The sequence below is a fragment of the Macrosteles quadrilineatus genome, unplaced genomic scaffold (assembly GCF_028750875.1).
Source record: "Macrosteles quadrilineatus isolate MER2022 unplaced genomic scaffold, UCM_ALF_1.0 Scaffold_1__1_contigs__length_201487025, whole genome shotgun sequence".
NCBI lineage: Eukaryota > Metazoa > Arthropoda > Insecta > Hemiptera > Cicadellidae > Macrosteles > Macrosteles quadrilineatus.
The window spans coordinates 111,394,077-111,418,407 of record NW_026542594.1 but is presented as its reverse complement, the minus strand read 5'-3'; the positions used below and the strand labels follow the sequence as shown (position 1 = coordinate 111,418,407).

The window sequence follows — 24,331 nt, the reverse complement described above, 5'->3', positions numbered from 1 at the left end:
GTGTTGTCTTGATTTCATAACAAAAAAGTGCTAAATCATTCAATAAAAGGTACTAGCAAAGCTTCAAGTTACTGTAAAAGGTGTTATAGACTATCCTAATTTATCATGTAATGATAACAATAACATATTTAGGGGTAGATATGAATTAATTTCAATCGATTTCATAAATACCCAAAATACCCGGGTATTTCTGGATGATGGGTATTTACCCAGGTAAATACCCAGGGTATTTACCCCGAGTTTTAAATACCCAGGTATTTTACATCACTAGGTATCTACAATCTTAAACTTCTATGGGAAGAGAGGGAAACAGGTCCGCGACGTAAGAAGAGGTGAAGGAAGTAGTAAGGTGAGCAGTGTGGAGTGTGGGAACTGGAAACCGTTTGTAGCAGTTAGATTTATGTATCTGCAATGCTGAAATGCTACGAGAAGGGATGGAAGCATACCCGCGATGTAGAAAATGGTGAAAGAACTAGTAAAGGCTAACAGTGCGGAGTGTGGTCAATGTTTGTGGCAATTAGATTAAGGTATCTAAAATAGTAATATGCTATGGAAAGTGATGAACACAGGTCCACGATGTATGAAGTGGCTTAGGAAGTAGTAAAGTATGAGCATAGTGTGAGAACCGTCTGTGGCAGTTAGATTAATGTATCTTCAATCCTAAAATGCTATGAGAAGGGAAGGAAACAGGCCCCACGACGTAGGAAGTGGTGAAGGAAGTAGTAAAGGCTGGCAGTGCAGAGTGGGGGAACCGTTTGGACAGTTAGATAAATGTATCTAATACTTAAATGCTATGATAAGGGAAGGAAACAGGTCTATGACGTAGGAAGTGGTCACGGAAGTAGTAAGGCTTGCAGTGCAGAGTGTGGGAACTGTCTTTGGCAATTGCATTAATGTATCTGCAATTCTAAAATGCTATGGAAAGAGAGGGAAACAGGTCCACTACGTAGGGGTGGTGATTTACTACTTCTTTCATCACCCCCTACGTGGTGAGCAGTGTTGAGTGTGGGAATGGATTAATGTATCTGCAATGCTAAAATGCTATGGGAAGAGACTGTAGACTGTAGGTTAAAATGATTACGAAGCACGAATCGATACATATTTCGATGCATGCAATCGTTTACAATAGAAATTTACAACTGAGTTGACAACAGCTGATTTTTACTCCATAGAGGCTAAAAACGATTTTTACTCAACAAAGAGTAATAATGCTACTTTAGACCCGCAACACATGCATTAAAAACGACCGTTTTTACTGCAGTGTGACAAAAACAATATAATGTGAACCCTGGATGACTCCGCTTAATTTTGTGGATGCCTCTGCGAACGCCACCTAGTTTACATTACAACATTAACTGTCCTTCCACCAGGAGCTTCAAACTGCTCACTCTAAAACCACCTACACATAATGTTTTAGGCCAGAACACCATTCCTATTTCCTTTGGACGCGTTGCAGAAAGTCAACAGTCCCGGAAGGTCAAATAATTTATACCTGTGCCGCTAGGTCAAAAACTACAATGTTTGCAGTGTCTGTAGATCAAAAATCCCAGTAAGTCAAATAGTACAGTCCGAGCTAAAAACTTGGTCTATGTTAAAGCAATTGACTTATTGGGAATTTGATCTAATGCAACAGCAGTTTTAATATAACGAAATAAGATAAAATATAAGTTCAGTTTCGCTGAGTCAACAGTGCCGGAAGGTCAAAAGTATAATCTGTTAAAAACAACGATAGTCCTCTCGACGCATGACTTCAATAATTTCGTGTTTTGGTGTACTTAAAGTTGTGCTAAAATTTTGAAAATTGGCACAGAGCTTCTTGGTTAGTCCTACTCGATGACTTTTTTGTTGGAACTTTAAACTATTTACCGATCTAATTAATAAAAATTGATATGTATGGTGAAATAGTTTTAAATCGTGATTTCTAACATGAAAAAGTTAGCATGCGAGATTTTTGTTTGTTTTTGGGTTAGAGAGGTTTCGTCTGTGGCAAAGTTGTAGCCAAAAGTGTGATGTGTAAAATATATTTTTTTTGAATTTTTTATAATTAGTGGTTCAATAGATTTGGTTGAAGAGGACGGCAAATTTAGCATTTCGCAATGCATGGAAAGAACTACATCGTACGATGCGACTGCTGAGTGGACTTTTAATTTACAGTTCTAAGAACAAGAAAAGGATTAATATACAGATCACCAGTACATTCATATTATTTATAAAACATCTTTCTGTATTACCAGCTTACATTTTTCACTTACAAGAATACATCATAAACAGGGTGTTAAAAATAAGCGGGGAGATACTTTACCTAGTAATTCCTTGGGTCAAAATAAACAGAAAATCAAGGATAACATTTTTTCCGAAATCGTTTCGTTAACCAGATATTCACCATTTTGTATTTTTTACATACAAATATTTATCTTTGCACTTTTCCAACCGATGTTTATGAAACTTGGTATGTATGTTAAGGTAAGAGAGACCCATGTTATAAAAAAAAATTTATCTCGATTCACCCTAAAATTTCAAAATTTAACACTTAACTACAATATAATATACTTTACTACACCACAATATTTACGTATCCCCATAAATCTTTAACAAAATAAAACGTTAACATTTTTAAAATCTAAAGTAAATCAATATAATCTTTCTTTTTTGAAAAATATATTTAAAAAAAGGCAATGGTAAAATAACGACAGGCGAGTTTCGATCTAGGTGTTTCAGGTTTGAATCTAGGAGGATTTAACATTAATTAGGTAACATTAATGTTTAATCCTCCTAGGTTTGAACTGATTAAGAGGAATACATGAAACCGAAGGGGGGAGGTAGCAACAAGTGCACTAGTATTTACTAGTGTCCAATTACAATTTGATGGATTTAACCAAAACCTTTTCTATTTCACTTATTTTCAGCTGTTAAATTTCAAACGATACGTTTTAGCGACATCATTGACGTTATTATCATTATCATCGTTTGAGTTTGGGTTTGCGGCAATGTATTTTTATGAATAAAACCTTTAATTTGATACCAAACTTGACCTCTGCTGCTATTAATTGACTGTATGCACTATTAATTAACAGCTGTGTCTAAGGATTAATTTGGCACTTTTTTTAAAATAATACATAAAGTTTCTAAATAAGCATGGGGTTTCGTGTCTTAAATCGAGTAACATCAGTTAAATTTAACTTAAAAATAGTATATTAAAAAAGACTGTGGCTATTTCAATTTTTATCATTTTATAAATGTAACCAATTAAATAACATATAAACAAAATTATTTTAATTTATAAATATCCAGTAATTGTTGGGTATTTATGATGCAAAATTTTTATTGTATAAATGGTTTGGAAGGCTAGACAGACCTAAGGCCTGATTGATATAGGCAGAATGGCAGAATGCTTAAAGTAATTAAACTTTTCTGTGTTACCGCTTGGTTGGAAACAATAATGTATTTGGATAAACGCACTAAAAAATGTATCCTGTTTTTTGGTCTAACTTAATATAATTTTGAAAGATTTATTGTGCTATAGATTTAAATGTTTTGTATCACAAGTTTATGAAATTATTTTTTTTTATTTGATACCATTGATGCCAACAAAAGATCTAGAACAAAAATATTATTAAATCCTCCCATCCTACAGATTGAATTTTAAAATTATTTTCTTAAGTTGTTTACACATAGGCCACTACTAGGTTAAATTTTCCTGTTTTTCTAAATAATAATTATTACTTTGCAAATCATTTTTTTTCACTTTCAATAAAATAAATTTATCTATCATAGAAAATAAAAAATCATAAGTACCGGTAGTCAGGATCAGTGCAACCATGCGACCAGGGTATTTATGCCGATTATGCTTTATGCTCAGACCTGGGTATTTATGGCGATTATACCCGGAAGTAAAATGCCAGTAGTGACCATATGAAATTTTGTTTAAGACATTTTATCATCATTTTACCATCCTCTCAAGGTAATAATTGCAAAAAAACATCTAAATCTTCTCTAACTTTAATAAAAATTATAAATACCCAGTTTTTGGGTATTTACCCGGGCCTGGTTACCCGGGCCTGGGGTAAATACCCGGGTAAAAACCCAATTTATATTTACCTACCCACTGGGTATTTACCCGGCCCACATCACTAACCTTAGGTATTAACTCTATCAAGTTAGGTCCAGACTCAAGACATCCATTAACAGAATATCCAATTATGTCTTTAGCGGAAGCGTCAAAGACAGGTCTGATCCTCGTGGTGCTTCCCTCCTTGACAACAGCCCGGTGTGGTAAATAGTGACTTTTCAATGGCTGTGAAATGTTTTCATCCGTCACTCGCTCAATGAAGCCTTTGGTCAACCAATCCTTCAATACTAAATCATAATCAAGATACATATTGCACTGTTTCAACTTACGTGTTGTTGACAACAGACGTTTTTTGGCTACTTCACGGTTCCTATCCAGAGGGGGGTGGTCTTCAATCCAAGGTAGTTTTACCTCGTAGCGTCCATCCACATCTCTGGCGACAGTGTCTTTGAAGAACGCTAAAACATCTCTATCTCTCTCCTCTTTCTGTTGCTTGACACTCGGATCCATTATACCCATTGTCTCTAGTTCCCAAAATTGCCTAATATCTTGTGAAGATTGGAAAGCCACAAACATGGAGGAGACGAAAGAAGATTCCTCATCAGACGTGCCAACAATTGTCCAGCCCAATCGAGTTTTTACAGCTACAAGTTGCTCATTTACCTTATGAAACTCTGGAGTGATGATCTGTGTCCAAACGTCAGCTCCTAATAAGACATCAATACCAGTGAAGTCATCGCCGTCACAAGAAGAAACATCAGTCAGAAATATGTTTTCTTTCTCTAAACGAGTGATCAAGCTGTAATCACAAAACTTAGGAACATGATTACATATAACATGTTGTTCTACAACGTTGACACTTATCCGAAAGTTCTCATTTATTGAGCTCAAATTTAATTCATAGGTGTTATGATATTTAGGACCGGTTTGTTTACCTCCAAAGACTTCTTGCTGGATCAGAACTTTACCATTGCTTGAGAGACTTAATTTAGATACACAGAGACTAGAAATGAAGCTTTTCTGTGAACCTGAGTCACATAAGATTCTAACCCTTTTCGGTTCCCCATTTACATTAACAAAGGCATACAAAGTTTGTAAATAGGTAGTTTTACTTTTGTTGTTCAAAGTCGAAAATGAACTAGTACTTTGAACCGGAGTTTGTTTTGACTTGTCCTCACCACTCGGCTTGGATTCATTAGTGGTAGGGATCTTTTGACATAAGATTGCCAGATGTTTACCCATACAGATGTGACATTTTACCTGAATCCTGCACTTACTTGCTAAGTGTCCCTTCTTCAAACATTTAAGACACAACCCCTTTTTCTTTGCAATCTCGGTTCTTTCTGAGGTTGTCTTATCAAAGATGGAAAAACAATCAGATGAATTGTGAGTTGATTTTCCACAAAATGCGCAAAGATTCTTATTAGGGTACATATCTGTGCTCATTTTAGGATCCTGATGTCCATCAGACGATACCAGAACTGCTGCTGAAGGTGTCTTAGGCTTACCAGTTCGTTGTTTCTGTGAATCTTCATTTACCTTGTTATTTTCACTACTAACTACCCCAAAACATCCTTCTCTCAACTTAAATCTCTCCTCTGCCTCGACTTCCGTCTTTAGGAACAACAATAGCTCTCGTAAGCAATTACCAGGCTCCATTGTGGTCACATTTTTGCCTACTCGATACCTTTCCCAAACTTTAAAAATATTCTCTGGTATTGAAGTTTCGACAAGAGGGAATAACATAGCGGCATATTTTTCCTTAGTGACGCCCAAAGTTTCAAGAGCCCGCAGCTGCACTTCAAGTCTATCATAGAGGTTAGTGACAGACACCTGGCTACTTTTACTTAACACTAAGGTCAACAGCTCCCTTACATAATACTCGATTAGTAATTCGTCTTTGCAAAATCGAGATTTCAAGAGCTCGATTGCTTTATAATAGTTTTCCTGAGACAAAGGAAAACCCTCGATCAGTTTTAGAGCCGCGGAACCTGGTGTCATTGATTGAATTAAATATTCGAATTTATCCTCATCACGCAGACTCTGATCATTATGGATTTTCGAAAACTGTGACCAAAATCCAATCCAATTTTTGAACTGCCCGTCAAATTTCTTTAGTTCAATTTTTGGTAAACGAATTTTGGTTTCATGTTTAGAGGGGTTCAACTCACCTCGGTCGCTGCAGGGAGAGGTTTTTACCAGGTTTTTGTATTGGGCCTTCATGTTGAACCACTTGTCTCGAAACTCTAACAAAGCGTCGTACTCTGCGTCCAGGTCAGCGTCAGAAGTGTTCTCGCCTAGCATCAAGTCTTGTATCTGTTCATCCATAGTGAAGAGATTGTCACATGTCGCCTCCATACTTAAATATTGTGTTTCAATGGCTACCAGGAGTTCTTCTTTTGTCAAATCTTCTTTTAAAACATTTTCAAAATTATTATGTGCTTTCAAAAATTGTCGCCGAAGCTGTCTTCTCATCCTGTTTAAACGTATTAGGTCATCTGCCATTTTTTATTAATTGACCTTCAGGTTTTATACAATAATTAATACTTCAAAATAATTTATTCTTCTAATAATCCTGTCGAAGGGTCGCCAAAAATGTAAACTAACTTCAAATATGAACCAATTTTCTAAAAAGTTAAATAAAATCAGTCTCAAGTTAGTTGGAACAAATTTACTATTTCTTTTTCAACACACAATGTTTACATTCATGTTTCTTTTAAATTATCATAGTTAAACATCTGTTAATATATCTGAAATACAAGTCATATCTTTGCAAAGAGGATAATATTGAATTATATACCAATATTACATTTTATAACAATAGGTTTGCTGCAAGAGGTAGGGTAAAAAGTGTTTTTGTGAAATGTCAGTAGTTAGGTGTAAAATAAATGCATTTCCAAATTTAATCAAAAATATGTTCCTTTTACATGAAGTTACATCAGTTTATATATTCTCCATAAGAATAACATAGGAACTTTAAAATTAAAATCTTTTGGAACTTTTTCTTTAACCATTCATTCATTCATCCACTTAATAACGCTTCAATGTACTAAATTATTTGTCTTTAAACCATTAAAGCTGGTTTCAAAAGAAATTGCAAAATTTTATACTTTTATCATATAAACCCCGATCTAATGGTCCGATCGTGCTGGTTAGTAAACTCGTTCGAATAAATGTAGGTTTACACGTTCATACCAAATGTAATCAAAATCGGATTATTTTTGCTCGAGTTATCATGCTAAAGGACATAGCCTATATACATGAATTTGAACTGATGGTCTTTTCGGCCTTTTGGACATAAAAACAAAAAATTAAATCAGTGGGTCCAGGTCTTACCATAAGACCTATGGTAATATTCAGATACCCTATATGGGAATGAAAACCCTCTTCATCGACGTAATATTCGCCAATTGATAAGACGTAAAAGAAATATGTTAGCTTATCATACAAGTAAAACAATAGATTCACACTGGAGGTGAAACAAACTGAAACACCACTATGTAAGATGTGCAAATAGTGGATACATATGAAGGTTTCTGAAATTCACCGTAAACAATTACCGTATTTAATAATACATTTATTAGTAAATTTCATGAGCTTTAGGTTACACTTGTGTGCTGCGATCACAGATTTTACGTTTTTACACAGCAACATACTGCAAATGTGGTGTAATCTCCATTTTGTAACAAAATTTAGCCCTGCAAATATTTTACTAATGGAATTTTAATAGGCCATAGTTTGTATGTTATTTTTAGTCCTGATATTAGAATGAATCGTCTTTTTAGTTTGTTTCTTTAACCATTCAACCATTCAATTTGATGTAAATATGTATTATGTAATATGATTCTATAACTATTATTTTTTGTTAATATTTTTAGGTATTAGTGTTGATTAGTATCCCTAGGAATTAAAACCCAAAGAATTATGCCACATTACTGAAACTCATTCGCTGAAATTTCTCATTAAATGAGTCCTTGGAGCCTAGACGTTCTAACTCACAAAACAATCAAAAACCTACAAAGCAAGTTTCTAATCCCACAGTATAGGTACTATAGTTCGGCCGCTTAGAAAACGACCTCCTCTAGCATTGGTTTAGCATTAGCGCGCAGGTCGTTTTCTAAGCGGCCGAGCTATAGATAATTATTATCACTTTACATATGAATCCTTACATATGAATCCTATTTAAATATTGATAGTTTTCAAGTTGTTGCTTTACTATTATACTGCTAGGCTAAATTATTATTATTATTATTTTTTGTTTGGGGGGGGGGGGACATGCCCAATTACTGGGAGCTAACTGTAATTTTTGTATGGGGGGGGGACATGCCCAATTACTGGGAGCTAACTGTAATTTTTGTATGTTTATATAAATACTAGCTGTACCCGCGGGCTTTGCCCCGTTTAACTTCATAAGTATTCGCATGGCTCATTCACGTCCTGGATGAAGTTCGTTCGCTACGCTCACTCACCTTTAGGTTGGAGCTCGTTTGCTGCGCTCACTTGCCTTCAGGTTAGCTCGTTCGCTACGCTAACTTGCCTCCAGGTTGAAGTTTTTAACTGTTGTTTTTTTAAATAAAAAAAAATAGTGCTGCACCCTGTTGGTAATCTTTGTAACTTTTATGCTATTGAACATCATAGAACAGAACCAACTTGTTTAATTGAAACAGCTGTTAAGATTCATTAATTCCTTTTAAATATGAAAAATCATAAGGTTAACATGGGGAACTACAGAGCCACTGGGGCGGAGCCCGAAAGGATTTTTGAGATGGAATATGCTTTAATGTTAATCGGGAATGTGAGCTATCATCATGCCAAATTTCAGCCCAATCCGTCCAGTAGTTTATGCGTGATTGAGCAACACACACACAAACACACACACACACACACAAACTCACAAACTTTCAGATTTATAATATTAGTAAGATGCTTAAAAACTGACAGCGGGACAAAATGTGTCTTGACAAGTGATAAGTTGAGATGTGGGATGTACGGCATGGGGTTTGATATTGAGGCAGTCCTGTAAAAATCAGTACAATGCACTTCCTTGCACACTAAAAGCACTGTCTTATAAAAAATGTTAAGAATCGCCTAAAAAATTTCTAATTAATCTTATTTTGTTTCGTAGTGTTAAGAATTTTTGTTTAGTCTAGGTCCTGACTTGAGTATTTGTAAAACTGTTTTGTTACTGAAATTCGCTCATAAAGAAAGACCTTATTTATTTATTTAACTGTGAGGAAAGCAGTGGGTTGATTTGAATCAGGCTAAGTTCTTGTGCGTTTTTGCCTTAAGTTGAAACTATTCTATGCATACTGAATTTTTTCCCTCTTTTTCAGGAGACCCATCAAGCCACGATGTCATTAAAGAAAATTATAATGAAAAGTTCCACTCGGATGTCTCTTCATGAACGGTGAGAAAAATTATTTCCCCCCTCACAAACATGAGTCCAAATAATTAACTGCCCAAAAACATATTGAAATCTGAGTGGTTTATGTTACTGATGGCTTGTCCTGAGGAAATTGATGCATGCCATCAACGAACCTAACATCATCATGGTTTTAACTCGAATAGAAAGTTATAAACAATAAAGCCCAGAAACGCCTTATTATCAAGCTCACTTAAAGCAATAGAAGGATTATTGATGTTGTTACCCAATAAAAGATCAAGCTAATTTTCAGTGACCAAATGATGTGAAATCCTTCAAAGTTTAGCCAAAATGATGATTATTCCTAAAATGCCTGGTAATTAACTCATTAAAACATTAAGTTAATGCAGCACCACCAAGAAATATTTAAGTAGAAATGTTTTGCTTGATAGAGGAGAATCATGAAGCAGCATTATTCTGGTATACAAAAATCACAGGAGAAAATCACATCAAAATTTTAACTTCTTGGAGCTAAACCCATGTCTAGAATGTTTTTTTAAAGGTTTTATCAAACCTTACTACGTCTATAGGCTATCCACGAATTTTATAGCCTAAAGTGCAAGAAAGCAATCAACAAGACCCACAAAAATTATGATAATTTATGTTTTTAACATGTAGTTTGGGCAGTTATGCTAATATTAATTTTCATAAGCAAGATGTTTCTATAAAAATTACAGTTGATTATGCCTAAGATAAATTTTAAATTCGCGCTTCAAAACTTAAAGTATGACTACAAATTAGTTATTCGCTCATTTTTTACATATTAACCATTTATCACCAAATTTACTTACCCATCTCATTTCTGAAGGAATGATGTTTTACATCTCCAAAAATTCAAGGTTCTCCTGTCCCACAGAGTTGAAATATTTAACTTGGTAGTAAAGGTATATCTTCCCGTTCGAATTTGTTACTAAACTACCAAATGTCTTATTGTCTTTTTGTGCTAAAACATAGGAAAATACATGTACATCATTTACTTTAGTCATTATAAAAAGAGGTGTGTGGGTATCCAAAAAATGTTAGATTCGACTCGGTTCGGATATATTTGAAACTGACACCATCTCAAGCTTGATATCCGACTTTATTCGTTAAATATTCTGCCTTTTTGGATAGGCTAGATGTATTTTCTAAAGTAGGGGCCAACTGAAAGAAATAGGTTTAGGATTGTTGTAGTGTCTTGACTTAATTTAAAGGTTGTCTTTTCCAAGAATTAAGTCAACGTAGCATTTTTGGTTGTTATAAAAAATTACCTGAAAACAAATTGGCCAATCAAGTTAATCTTTTCTAAGAATAAAGTTTGCAATTGCTTTTTTTAAAAAGCCTCAGTATTTAAGCCTTTTAAAACCTTCTAAAACAGGATAGGCCTACAAACTTTATATGAGTTAAATTTTAAAGACATTGTTTAGGGGCATACAGTGACTCCGGAATATGTTCAATTGGTTTTTTCAAAATATATTCCATAAATTTACTTAAAAAGAATGTTCGTTGTATTAGGCTATAAAAAAGTAAAAGTGCTCAAGATTACCCAACGGATTTTATGAGCTGCAAATTGATTTTTAACTTGTTAAGTCTTTCCTGTAATATACAGGTTGAACAAACAGGAAACAACTGGTGATATTCAGCATTGTTTTGGTGTGAAGTTTCTGAGGACAGTATGAGATACATTTGACAACACTGAGGCAGTCAACAGTTCTCAGCCTGTTGCATAATCCGTAGTGTAGGCCTGCCAATGAGCTTGATTGTGTAACTGGTCCTTACTGTTCAACAGTCAAGTCTATGGTCTGCATGATTAGTATTCAGTTACTAAATTAGAGTGCAAATGTAATCTTTTTCCCAAAACCAAGCATTTTTAAACACAGACCACTGTTTTTATTATATTGAGCAGAATTTTGTATGAGTAAATAGCAGAATGTTAATTGACATTAAAATCATATTTAATGTATAGAACCTATACATCTTATTTAACAAAGTATGTAATGAAGTTTGCAAAATTAGGAATGATGTCCAACAAATATGAGAAGAGCTTTTGCTAAAGGAGTGGATATGAATTTCATGTTGTATGTTCAATGAAATTTCAATTTTAACTTGTGCATTACTACATAAATATAGGCTATAAATTGTGACATATACCAATTAGAGAGTAATATCACAATGTGTATAACATGTACACACATGATAAGAGTATAAGAAGCAAGTGTTAAGCAGCACAATAAAATAATACTTCACTTGGCCTCATTGTGTTGTATGCCAAAAAGTAAGTTGTTTCAGAAACATATAGCCTATTAATTTAATGCAAACTGTTATCATAAAATTATTGAAAATGTTTCCTTATGGATGCAGATTATGGAACAACCATACAAGTTCAAAATATAATGACATGAATACTTACCTTGTATGACTCAAAGCCTCTGTACATTTTTCATATTGCATTCAATACGTTGTTTGATAATATGAGGCAAGAAATATTAGCATGATGCTCCAACTAAAATATTTTTTTTAATAACTGACATTAGTGTTCACTGGAATGTATTTGAGAAAAATTATAGACCTGCTGCATCACCTAAAAATGTTTGAGCACAACTGTCATTAAGGGTGACACAAGAAAAATTGAATGACACGTCCAAAGCACGCTCTTGTTTTTGAGAGCATGAAACAAATGCCTTGAATTATAATCAAATGTACAATGCTACACCAATGATTCTCTGGAAGAATTCCTTCCATTAATGAGACTGATTTCAATGAGGAAGAATTACTAGTTGATAACTGTTCTGCTTGATTACTAAGCAGACTATGTAATAAACGCTTATCACCAAAAATAAAAATTGATGAAAAAATTATTGATTTTAAATTAGGTGAACCTAAATGGTTATTAATTTCAGTATAAAACTGGTTAAAAAGAAAAATATTGTCAGAAACAGTTTGTAATGGAGATTACAAGAGGAATGTAGGCTACTCGGAAAAAGTATAATGGACAAAAAAAAAGTATATCTACTGAAACTGACAGTGGAATCAAAACCTGTTCCGAAGCAGTTATAAGCCTATTTGGTATTTACACAATAGTCATTAGAAACGTGGTCTGTATAAGTATGCTGGTTGGGGCTTGGTATTGGACTCGTGAGGGGGATGGGATGATGATTTGTTGGTTGGATGTTGCGGCAGCTTCACATTCCTACGTAGCCAGAGTGCTACAGAACCGTCAGGGTCGGTGCACGTTGCGTCTGTCAGGCAAGGATTGTTCAGTGATCAACAATCGTCTCTCAAGAACCGACGACTGGCACAGATGATGGACCGTCGGCCAACTGTTGTGGCTGCTCTCAAGCTCAAGAAGGTAGTCATAGCCATAATCATTGTCATAGCTTTAATTTTTACAATATAGTAGAAGCTTGATAAAAGACTCTATAAAGGAGATTACTAGATAAGACTTGTCGTTTCCATGATTGACTTCTTATTTAAGTTTGCAATAACATAAATAATTTCTATAATATAAATTCTAGGGGATTTGAAAATCACCCTTTTTATCAAGGGTCTAGTTATCGAGTTTCCGCTGTATATAAAATCGTTAGACCAGAAGGAAATGTGACCATACATTATAGTATTTCAGTTTAAATTTTGTATAGTTCAGTTCAGGTGTTTGGTATAGTTCAGTCAATTTATCCCTCTTTATATAAGGTTATTTCAATTACTTGCTTGATGACCTAGTGTATTTAATCAATAATCACTTTGCTACAAATTTTGTTAATGGGACCCACTTTTACTACTGTTCTCTTGCAGGGAATGCCATTTAATAATTCAGCTATTTACCAGGGTAAAGTGAGATCGTACTCAATTACAATTCAATGGCAGTCCAACCTCAATAACAAAAAGGGACCGAACAGAATATTCGTTATATAATGGATTTTTTTAAACAAGGTTTGTTTTATTAGAGGTTAGATTTGCAGGGATTTCGCTATGTCGCGGTTCAGAAACAGCATCGGTTAATGTAGGTTGAGATTTAACCTAAAAACAATTAGTAGCATAGACTACAATACTTAACAGTACAGTATTGACATCGTAGAGTAGAACATCAACTATCCGGGGTAATAAGAACTAAGGAGGAGGGAGACCACGCATAAAAAAATGGTATGTAAGAAAAACAAACCCATAATGACTTTGTAATAATGTGTAAACAACAATTTCCACAATGTCACAATCTACATTGTTATCAACATAATACAATTTTTCACAATCATTAATACCATTGCGCAAAAATGACATTTAAAGTCAATGACCTTGGTTCAGTTTACAAACTGTAACGTTTAAAATCACAACAGCTTACTCAAACTCACCTAAAATTGAACCAAACACTGTATAGCAATAAATCACGTAAAGAACAAAACAAAACTGTAGAGAGTTTTGTAAGCTACTGCTCGTGATAGGCCAAAACGGAACAGCGGAACAGTACTGCTTTATACTTTAATACTTTACTTTAATACCTTTCAATGAAATGGCAATCATACAAAGTAGTTATTTTAAGCCAAGTATGAATGGAGATGAGTGTAGGATGAGTGGCGCGATCTTGTAGTCTTGTTGGTGACTAAGGCCGACATATTCCATAGACACAGCTGTTAATTAATAGCCCATACAGCTAATGCCAACTAAGGGACCTACAGTTTATAGTGGAATCCAAACCCCATTTTTGCCTTTGGTATATTCGAATTAGTCTAATTATCGGAATAGTACTGCGGATAGTCGTAGTACTCACCAGGGAGTATCGCATCCACAGTGCATGCCTATTAATATCCACAATTCGTCACCTCCTAGTAGCTGGATTACGGGACGACGCCAGCCGTCCCAGTTTTGCATAGTTGGGAAAGTTAGTCAAATATTCTAACTAGTTATAAGCTATTAGTTAGTCCCGTAAAAAGTAACTGATAGAAGTTAGGCTATTAGTTAGTTAGTTAAAAAAAAAAAAAAAAAAAAAAAAAAACTAGGCAATTGATAACAAAATAATTACAGTTTTTGGAGAAGTTTGCTGTTTGTTGGGCAGTTATTTTAAAGGATTTCATATGTAAAGAAATCTTGGTACCTAACTAATTGTGTTATTAATAATTAAACATTGTCACATTTAATTACCTTAATAACTTATTAAAACTATTATTTAACCACCACTAAACTATAACAAAACGACTAAGAAAGCTTAAAGCATGTACACTCAACCAGGACACGTTCCAGGAAAAATAAGTAAAATTAAATGCAAACAGACGGTCTTAATTACCAACACAAGTCAATGTTTTTGAAACCGCAGTGTCTCTTTCAGGGTTGGAAGGGCAGTTAGGATGTAAACATACCAATAAATAATAAATCACCAGCCAGGCCCAGGCCCATTCAAGGTCATAGTCCCTCCCCTCAAACCCATTTCGCAATACAATGCACCAATTATTGCAGACAAAATTGTGTAACAAAACATGAAAGTACTGTAGAGTAAAAAAAACATATAAATCTTTGTTCAAAAACAAAAAAACTGTCACAGATTATTTTCAAAATTCACGGTAGTTTGTATCTTGTAAATATTTTATTTGATCTTAAAGACCAGATCTTCTTTTTTACTTAAAGTGGTTTGGATACCTGCATTTAAGTAATCCAATTCGTTGCTTATGTTGCAACCGGTTTCAACTCTGTGGAGTCATCTTCAGGCTTCCAAGGATATTTAAGTTGTCACTTCATTTGAAGGTCATCATAGTTTAAAAAAAAAAAAAAAAACTAATATAATACGAACTGACAACTTAAATATCCTTGGAAGCCTGAAGATGACTCCACAGAGTTGAAACCGGTTGCAACATAAGCAACGAATTGGATTACTTAAATGCAGGTATCTAAACCACTTTAAGTATTATACAGTAATCCGGTGGCTAACATCCATCAATAAGATCTTTTTTGTGTTCACGAGTGTCATTATGATCAAATATGTGTGTTATTCATTGTGATTTCTGGCAAATATAACATTCAGTTGTGTTTTAGTGCAATATAAACATGTTAATTACTATAATTTAGTATTTTGTTCATTAACCATGATTTTTTTAAGTTTTAACCTTTCAGAGGGCGCATTGGTTTTTAAAACGGGAGAGGGCGCACCCGGAGGTTACTTCCGGGTCAATAAAAACAAACATTTATGAAGTAAAATTTGTATTTTAGTATACAAATTAAGTTTTATTTTTAATTTTAAACATCAAAAATATGTTTAGTGAACTCTTAATTGTACAATAATTTAATTTAGATTTTATTAATATAAAATTAAACTATTATTCTATCAAATTTTCTAACATAAAAGTATATGAAGAAATCTTTTACACGAATATATTCAACAAGTTAATTTAAATTTTACCACAATGTTCTATAATGTGGTTTTAATTGATAACACTCTCAATACCTGATGTTTTAAGTAATTTAAGATAATGGGTATCTTAATACTAAATGGCTCTGTACATACGTCGTTCGTGAATCTCCCTTTCAGCATGGCTAAGAGTGTTGCAATTCGAAATTTAACTTCTTCTGTAATCTTGTAAAAACTATATATTTACTAAATAATGACATGAATCGTAAAAAAATAATTATTTACAGTAATAGTTTACACGCAATAATCAATGCACACAATAAACTTAGAGGTCGCATCACGGAAGTTGCCTCCAGGCTGTACGAGAATCGGCAGAGCGCACACGGAAGTTACTTCCAGCCTCTTGCAAAACTAACAAAAAATATAAAATAGCAGGGGTGAGTTTTGACCTTCACTCTATTCTAGGAATGAGGTGCGTAAGGTACAGTGACACTCACACTGCCGATACCACTAGAAATAATATAATCGCGAAAAATAAAACATCCCCGGAGGTTACTTCCGTGATGCGACCTCTGGAAGGTTAAGAAGCCTCAACCATACCCCCCACGGTGAATCGGAACTTCTCACGCTTCTCAGAAAATTAACATCAACTTACAAGACAATGTTTGAGATGACAAATCACCAAACAAACATTCCCCCCTCCCACATCTCGTTGTTGTTAGTGTCTGCCACTGCACACCCCCCCAATTCCAAAGCAACTAGATTTCCTCCCCCCCCCCCCCCCGCTTTGTCCGCATGACCAAAAATCTAACGATTTAAAACTCCAAAACTAACGAATATATTATCTATTTGTTAGCTAGAATCTATCTGAGTAGAAGTTATTTCCAGTGCTTTTTAAAAACTAACGAATATGATCGAAGTTAGCTGAAAAAACTAACCAATATTGCTATTTGTTAGAATTTCTATTCGTTATTTTGCTTTTGCACAAAAGAGGTATTGTGAATATTTATAGGCATGCACTGTCCACTGTGGATGCGATACTCCCTGGTGTAGATTAACGTCCGCAATAATGAGTACTATGACTAGTAACAGTATTGAACAGTACTATGAATAGTACCATCTTGATAATTAGACCAATTCGTTAATACCAAGGCAAAAATGTGGTTCAGATTCCATTATAAACTGTAGGTCCCTTAGTTGCCATTAGCTGTAAGTTAACAGCTGCGTATAAGAAATATGTCGGCCTTAGTCACTAACAAGACTACAAGATAGCACCCCATTCTACACTCATCTCCATGCATACTTGGTTTAAAATACTTACTTTGTATGGTCACCATTTCATAAGAAAGTATTAATATTAATAAAGTAAATTATTAACGAGGAATGTTAATAGTAAAATCAACTAGCACTTGTGTAGCCTTAGTTAATTCTTTAATACTTTCAACAAAGTAGGTATTTTAAGCCAAGTATGAATGGAGATGAGTGTAGGATGAGTGGCGCGATCTTGTAGTCTTGTTAGTGACTAAGGCCGACATTCTAACCAGTGCTCGATTTGCGGGGGAACGCAGCACTTTATCCTCTCTATTGGAAAGATAAAAATATGGCATAAATTGGTACTAATCACATTAAATAGGCTACAGTTCCGGTACCTTGTGTTTTACAAATCGAGCACTGGTTATAACAAATCCCATTGAAAAGAAAAAAACAGATGGGCCTATAGGAAAGTCATGAAAAAGTTTAGAAACATAGCCCACTTAAAAATATTAAAAACACGTAAAAAGAAAATAAAGGTAACTATATTGCTATTCTTTTTATTTGTTCATCAATTCTTTCTTAGATTTCTCTTCATCTTCAAATTTAACCAGTCACCATAGTTACTTATCGCTCAATCACAGTTTACCTTGGTAAACTGTGCTTGCATTACGTCGTCATCAGTCCCCAGCTAATGAAGTCTGTTGTGACATTGAGCACTAAAGACAGATGTTCAAAACAGCAGACGATTATTGTGTTAAATGTAGCAGATGATTATTTTAATAAAAGAATTATCCTAATCCTAGCACTGTGATTATTCAAAAACATTAATTTGGTGGGCTTGTTTTATAGAGTAAATGTACAGACAATGTGTTAAGTAGAGGTTTTGAAAATTATAAATTGATTATTTTGAGGTGACTTATTTTAGCTGGGATCGTCAAAAATTTGTAAAATATAGGTTGTAGAAATGTTTTCTTAGTTATGTAGGGGTAAAATTTACATAGTATCTTATGGAGAGTTCTTGGGGATTAAAGAAAAATGTTACCTATATCAAGAAATTTGTTATAGGCTATCAAGGCTAGACTGTATTTTATAATTATACGAAAATGTAACATTAATCATGTGCAGTGCGTATTAAGTCAGGGCTATGAACTCTTAGTAGCTGTAGGCTATGTAGGCTACATAAATTGACAGATGCAGTGAATTTCATAATACATTTTCTTAGGAGTTTCGTTTTAGATTAACTTAGTGATACGTAATAAATGTTTGACAGCGTATCCTGAGACAGCAGCGCATAGGACAGATGCCAGGAGCCCGGGTCGGCCTCAGTGTCAAGGACAGACTGAGCCTCAGAGGTCGTGGGGGTCTTAGAGGCAGAGTGGGACCGAGGAACTCCACTGGTCGCTCTCCTCTGGTGCGGCTCGGGACTCGCGGCGGTAGAGGCAATATGAGTTAGTGAACATATTATATTTTAGTGTATTTCCCATATAGGGAATAAGCTATTACTGTAGGTCTCATGATAAGACCTAGACCCGGGACCGATTTACTTTTTTTTTTATTTTGGGGTCAAAAGAGGCCAAACACACCCTACTTAAAATTCATATATATATATGTGTGTGTGTGTGTGTGTGTGTGTGTGTGTCCGTTAGCGCAATAACTCTAGAAAAAATTATCGGATTTTGATGAAATTTGTTACAAACGGGTAAACCTACGTTTATTCGAATGAGTTCACAAACCAGCATTAACGGACTATTGGGAACGGAGGTTTTATGGGATCAAAATTGGTTTTTCCCATTTTTTACTCTAAAATCATAACATTTTACAATTTCTTTCCAGACCATTTTGTAGAGCTTAAAAAAAGAAATAATTTTGTATATTGAACCGTTGTTGTATGCCTAACGGTTACGGAGGTAATTAAAAAAAACTTTAAATTTAAAATTCCCATGATATTTTTATGGAGGACTAATAAACTGTTGTAGTTTGCTTGTTTATGGACATATTTGAATCAAATTTGGCAATTTTGTTTATTTCATACTAAGCTATCAACATTTCAATCAAAAACCCACTTCAATACCTTCCCTGTAGCAACAAACCTAGGTACTCATTAAAATTAATGTTATTTAAATAGGAAATAAATCTGACAATTTTCAGGGAATATTCTAGTAGAAATCCAGCCAGGTAGATGGAAATTCGCTTATTCTGCCTAAGGCGGGAGTAGGCCTATTTACAGTCTGTATGTGTTCAAGTATATATCATGTCAACATAACAAGCAGTTGGAAACTGCCTCAGTAGGCCTAAGAAAACCATTTTCTACCTTTAACATAGTTTCAAAATACGACATTTTTATCAATCTTGGAAAATGTGCATTTTAATTGTAATAATTTTTTATTTTATACCGGTTTACAGTTAATCATAAGTAAATATTGGTAAACTTTATGTTCGGCAGTTGGAAACTGCTTCAGTAGGCCTAAGAAAACCATTTACTACCATGAATTTTGTTTCAAAGTACTATTTTGGAAAATACAACCCAAAACATTCGGCTGTTCGAAACTACAACAGTAGTCTTGCTCAGTAGTACTAAAGTATTCATTGTTTGTACGTAGGCCTAGCTAAGGTAAATTTTATTGTAACTTAACCAATTTTTGTTTATTTTGTTTTGTAAACTGCCATTCATAAATTTATTCTGCAAAATGGTACACTCATTAATGTTAATTTTCAACCTTAATTTGCATTGTTTGTCACGTCAATATTAAGAGTTGAGGGCTAATAAATGTATGATTGTTATTATGTGGGACTAATTATACAAATTTATCAACTTTTAATGATGATATTGATGTAGTTTGTTTCTGATAGGCCGCAGTCAGAGTATGACAAACTTGTCTCGCAGCCAGAGTGTGCAGTCTCTGAGTGGGAGACACAACAACATGATTTCCCGTGGTAGAGGGGGTGTCAGGTTTCAAAACAGAAACACTTACACCAGGAGGCCAGACTACTGGAGAAGTCCCAGCGGCGGGGGAGGCCGTGGCAGAGGTACTAGAACTGTGTTAAGTTTAAGAATCTCTCTTAACCTAAATAAATAGAAGGAGGTTGTTTCGTATAGCCAAAATTTCGGCTACTAAGGAAGGCTGGTTTTTCCAACATATAACAAGACGAGAACAAGGTTAATGTAACTAAAGCACATTTTAAGGTAATATAACGCTTAACACTTAGACCTAATAAATACAAATATATTTATACATCTAAATCAACAGTTTATTAATCAATCCATATGTGCATATGTGCATATGCACATATGTGCATATGTGCATATGTTGCCATATGTGTATGTTACCCTGTAACATACGTTTTCTAGTAGCGTTATTTCACCATCGTTCTTTCACGGTCACAGAGGACATTGCGTTTTTTTGATTCCGCTATTTTTGCAGACCCTGTGATTGCAAGATTTAAAACTTAAACTATGCTTGAATTTCTGACTTAGTGCTCCTTCACTTGAGTTTCTAGCGGGTAATATCTTAATTTAGCCAGGAATCGGAATCATACCCAATCTGGCTGCAGTCTGTCGACTACACACTGCAACATCAGAAAATTGCTACTTCCAAGTCTTGGAGTTCCGCTTTGATGTCCTGTGATACCACCACAATTTCGATCTTACCTAGCCTGACCCTTTTAAAGATCACTAAAAGGCAGAAATGATGAGTTAAACTGATGAGCAAAAAATCTATTGTTATCTAAAAATCCAGTGAGTCTATTTGTAACTGATTTTTCTAGTAATTTAATTTTGAAAGCACAGCAAGCAGTGATATTGGACGGTAGTTCTCTTCGTTACACTTGTCTCCTTTCTTAAACATGGGAACTACTTTGGCAATTTTTAAGATGTCAGGGAAACAACCGCTAGCAATACTTCAATTGAACAATTCTGTTAAAACTGGAGTGATCTCGTCACATATATTTCGAATAATAGCTGTAGAAAGGAACTCATCACCTGTACTTTTGTGAGGGGAAAGAGTTCTAATTAATTTTGCAACTTCATGCTCAGTGATGGGACAAAAAAAAAATAGAATTTAAGCTATTCACCGTCTTAAAAAATTGGGAATAGACTAACTGACACTGAGGAGAGGGATCTTGCAACTTTTTCAGGAACTTGAATGAAATATTCATTAAAAATATTGGCTACATCTCTATCACTTCTAAGAGAGCCCTCTTTCTTAAGCAATATATCAGAATGTTTTGAACCTTGACCTTTTATAATACTGTTTATTACTCGCGATTGCTTCCTACTATCCTTAAAATTATCATGAAACAGTTTACTGTAATATGTAAACTTTGCAACCTTAATCCAATCTCTTATTTTGTTCTGATAACTAAAAAAATTATCTCTATTTTTTGGGGATGGATTTCTTTTGTGTAACTTGTATAATTTATTTCTAACAGTAAAAGCCTTGAACAAACCAGCATTCATCCGAGGTTTTAGCATATTTTTATTTTTTTAAATGTTTAATTCGAGAAATTGTACAGCTATCAATCAAAGTTAAAAGTTTGGCATAAAACAGCTCATAAGCATTATTAACATCTAATGTTTCAAACACATCATTCCAAGTAGTTTTAACAATTTTAGTTTTCAATTCATTATAATCTACATAGAAGCTTGAAATATTATCATTGACTTTATATCTACACTAGACTTCCTATTCCAACGGCTCAGCCATAGTGAGTGGATCTGAGCCAGAATCGGTGGTTCAGTTAGTTGGTCTGATCCTCCGAAAGACAGCGCAGCGCTCGGTCTTAGTTCGTTTCTTCGCTACAAGATAGCGCGCTCTACGGCTCTCACTCCCCTGTTCCCCTCCCTCCACGTCACGTCCTGACGTCAGCCGCTGCCACTACCACTGTGCCCACCCCGCCGCCCGCCGGCGCCGTACACTGCACTGACATTCATTCATATCTTGTTCTTCACACCACACTTGGCACTTGCACTACCCATTAGCATAGATAAAACATACTCCCTTGTGTTGCTTAGTCTATGCCACTAGTCCGTCCGTTTGGCTATGATACCCAGCGGATTAGGGACCTTCTCGGAATTCAACTCACCCTCTCAACCCGCTCGTCGGGCTGGCCGGAGACAAACATTGACTCACCCACTGTCACAGTCCCACAGATCTGTAACTTTTTTTGTTTTAAGTTAAAATAAAATTGTCTTTATAAATTTGAGTTCTACACGAAATTCCAAAAATAAAGAGCCCAAACACGATGTGGATACTTAATATCTACGGCCTGAAAGTAGAACAACTACTCTGTATCGTCACCAGCTTTGTCCGACTTTCAGATCGTTTAAATAGAGACAAATGTAAGTTTTTTGAAAAAAGTATCAAATACCTCGGGACACATTATTGATGAAAAAGGCCTACACAAAAGTCCTGAGAAAACTATAGCAATTCAAAATGCTAGAAGGCCTACGAATGTTAGTGAATTAAAAACGTTTTTAGGCTTGGCCACTTACTACAGCAAGTTCATACAAAATTACTCAACAAAAATATATCCTTTGACAAGGTTACTTACGAAAAATGTTAAGTTCAACTGGAGCTCTATTGTGAAAATAGTTTTCAAAAAGTCAAAGAGGAAATAACAAGTGAACAAATTTTGACCCCTATCTAACGGTTACCCTTGCAACGGATGCATCACCTGTTGGACTCGTAGCAGTACTTTCCCATAGACTAGAAAATGGTACAGAGAAACCGATTGCATTTGCTTCATGCACTCTGACAAAAAGTGAAGTAAAATACAGCCAGATTGATAAAGAAGCAGCAGCTATTTATTTCGGTATGAAGAAATTCTTCCCATACATTTATGGACGCAAGTTTGTATTGATAACTGATCATAAGCCTCTTGTGTCCATATTCGATCCTCAAAAGACACTCTACTATGGCAGCGACTAGAATCTTGAACTACGCCCATTTCCTTTCAGGGTTTGACTATAAAGTTGAATTTAGAGGAACAGAAAAACACGGAAACTCAGATTTTTGTCAAGATTTCCAGATGAAAAGACGCTACCAAACTCAATGGATGATTATTCTGTTTTTCAAATCAACCAGTTGGAAACGCTACCAGTAACAAAATAACAGATTGCAGATGAATCACAGAAGGAAGAACCTTAAAACCCCAAACCTTAAAACCCTTAAAACCTTAAACTACCCTCAAAACTAACCCTTAAAACCTACCATTAAAACTATCATTCGATATTTGGTAGAAGGAAAAAGTCTTGAGAGTCTTGGATACAATGATTATGAGTAGTGATGGGCGGATCCAAGAAAATGTCGGTACCGGATCCGGATCCGGATCTTGAAAAATTCGTTCCAGATACACACTGTCATAAGGGCGGGTTAAAAAAAAACGCAATTAACAGAATGCCAATTTAAATCATACTTTTATTATTTTTTATCACGAAGCATCGAGTGAGATTAAAATACTAACGGGATATTTTTGAGACAAAATTATAGGCCGTTAGCTTATCATCCAGGTACAAAACTAAAAACTAGAGGTGTGAAGATATCCGAAAAATCGGGTTGGATTCAGTTCGGAAAGATACATGCCATTGCCATATTATGTTATTTATTTGTATCAAGAGACAAACACTGAAACATGGCCTTGCCATATAAGTTATTTGCACCAAGAGACAAACACTAAGACATGACCTTGCCATATAAGTTAGGCCTACGGTATTTGAATTAAGAGACAAACACTGAGACATGGCCTTGCCATATAAGTTATTTGCATCAAAAGACAAACACTGAAACATGGCCTTGCCATATAAGTTATTTGCATCAAGAGACAAATACTGAGTCATGGCCTTGCCATATAAGTTATTTGCATCAAAAGACAAACACTGAGTCATGGCCTTGCCATATAAGTTATTTGCATCAAGAGACAAACGCTGAGACATGGCCTTGCCATATTAGATATTTGCATCAAGAGACAAATACTGAGTCATGGCCTTGCCATATAAGTTATTTGCATCAAGAGACAAACACTAAGACATGACCTTGCCATATAAGTTAGGCCTACGGTATTTGAATTAAGAGACAAACACTGAGACATGACCTTGCCATATAAGTTATTTGCATCATAAGACAAACACTGAAACATGGCCTTGCCATATAAGTTATTTGCATCAAGAGACAAATACTGAGTCATGGCCTTGCCATATAAGTTATTTGCACCAAGAGACAAACACTAAGACATGACCTTGCCATATAAGTTAGGCCTACGGTATTTGAATTAAGAGACA

At 34.9% G+C, this 24,331-nt stretch overlaps 1 protein-coding gene across 1 annotated transcript in view; it reads left to right on the top strand.

Annotated features, from left to right (window-relative positions):
• LOC128983315 (chromatin target of PRMT1 protein-like) overlaps positions 1–24,331 on the top strand; it is a 67,794-nt gene that overhangs the window by 13,174 nt on the left and 30,289 nt on the right. Inside the window, exons 2-5 of the mRNA XM_054402564.1 lie at positions 9,403–9,476; positions 12,651–12,819; positions 18,326–18,503; positions 19,906–20,082. Of these exons, the coding sequence (XP_054258539.1) occupies positions 9,421–9,476; positions 12,651–12,819; positions 18,326–18,503; positions 19,906–20,082 (580 nt within the window). The 5' untranslated portion in view covers positions 9,403–9,420. The remainder of the gene's footprint in view (positions 1–9,402; positions 9,477–12,650; positions 12,820–18,325; positions 18,504–19,905; positions 20,083–24,331) is intronic.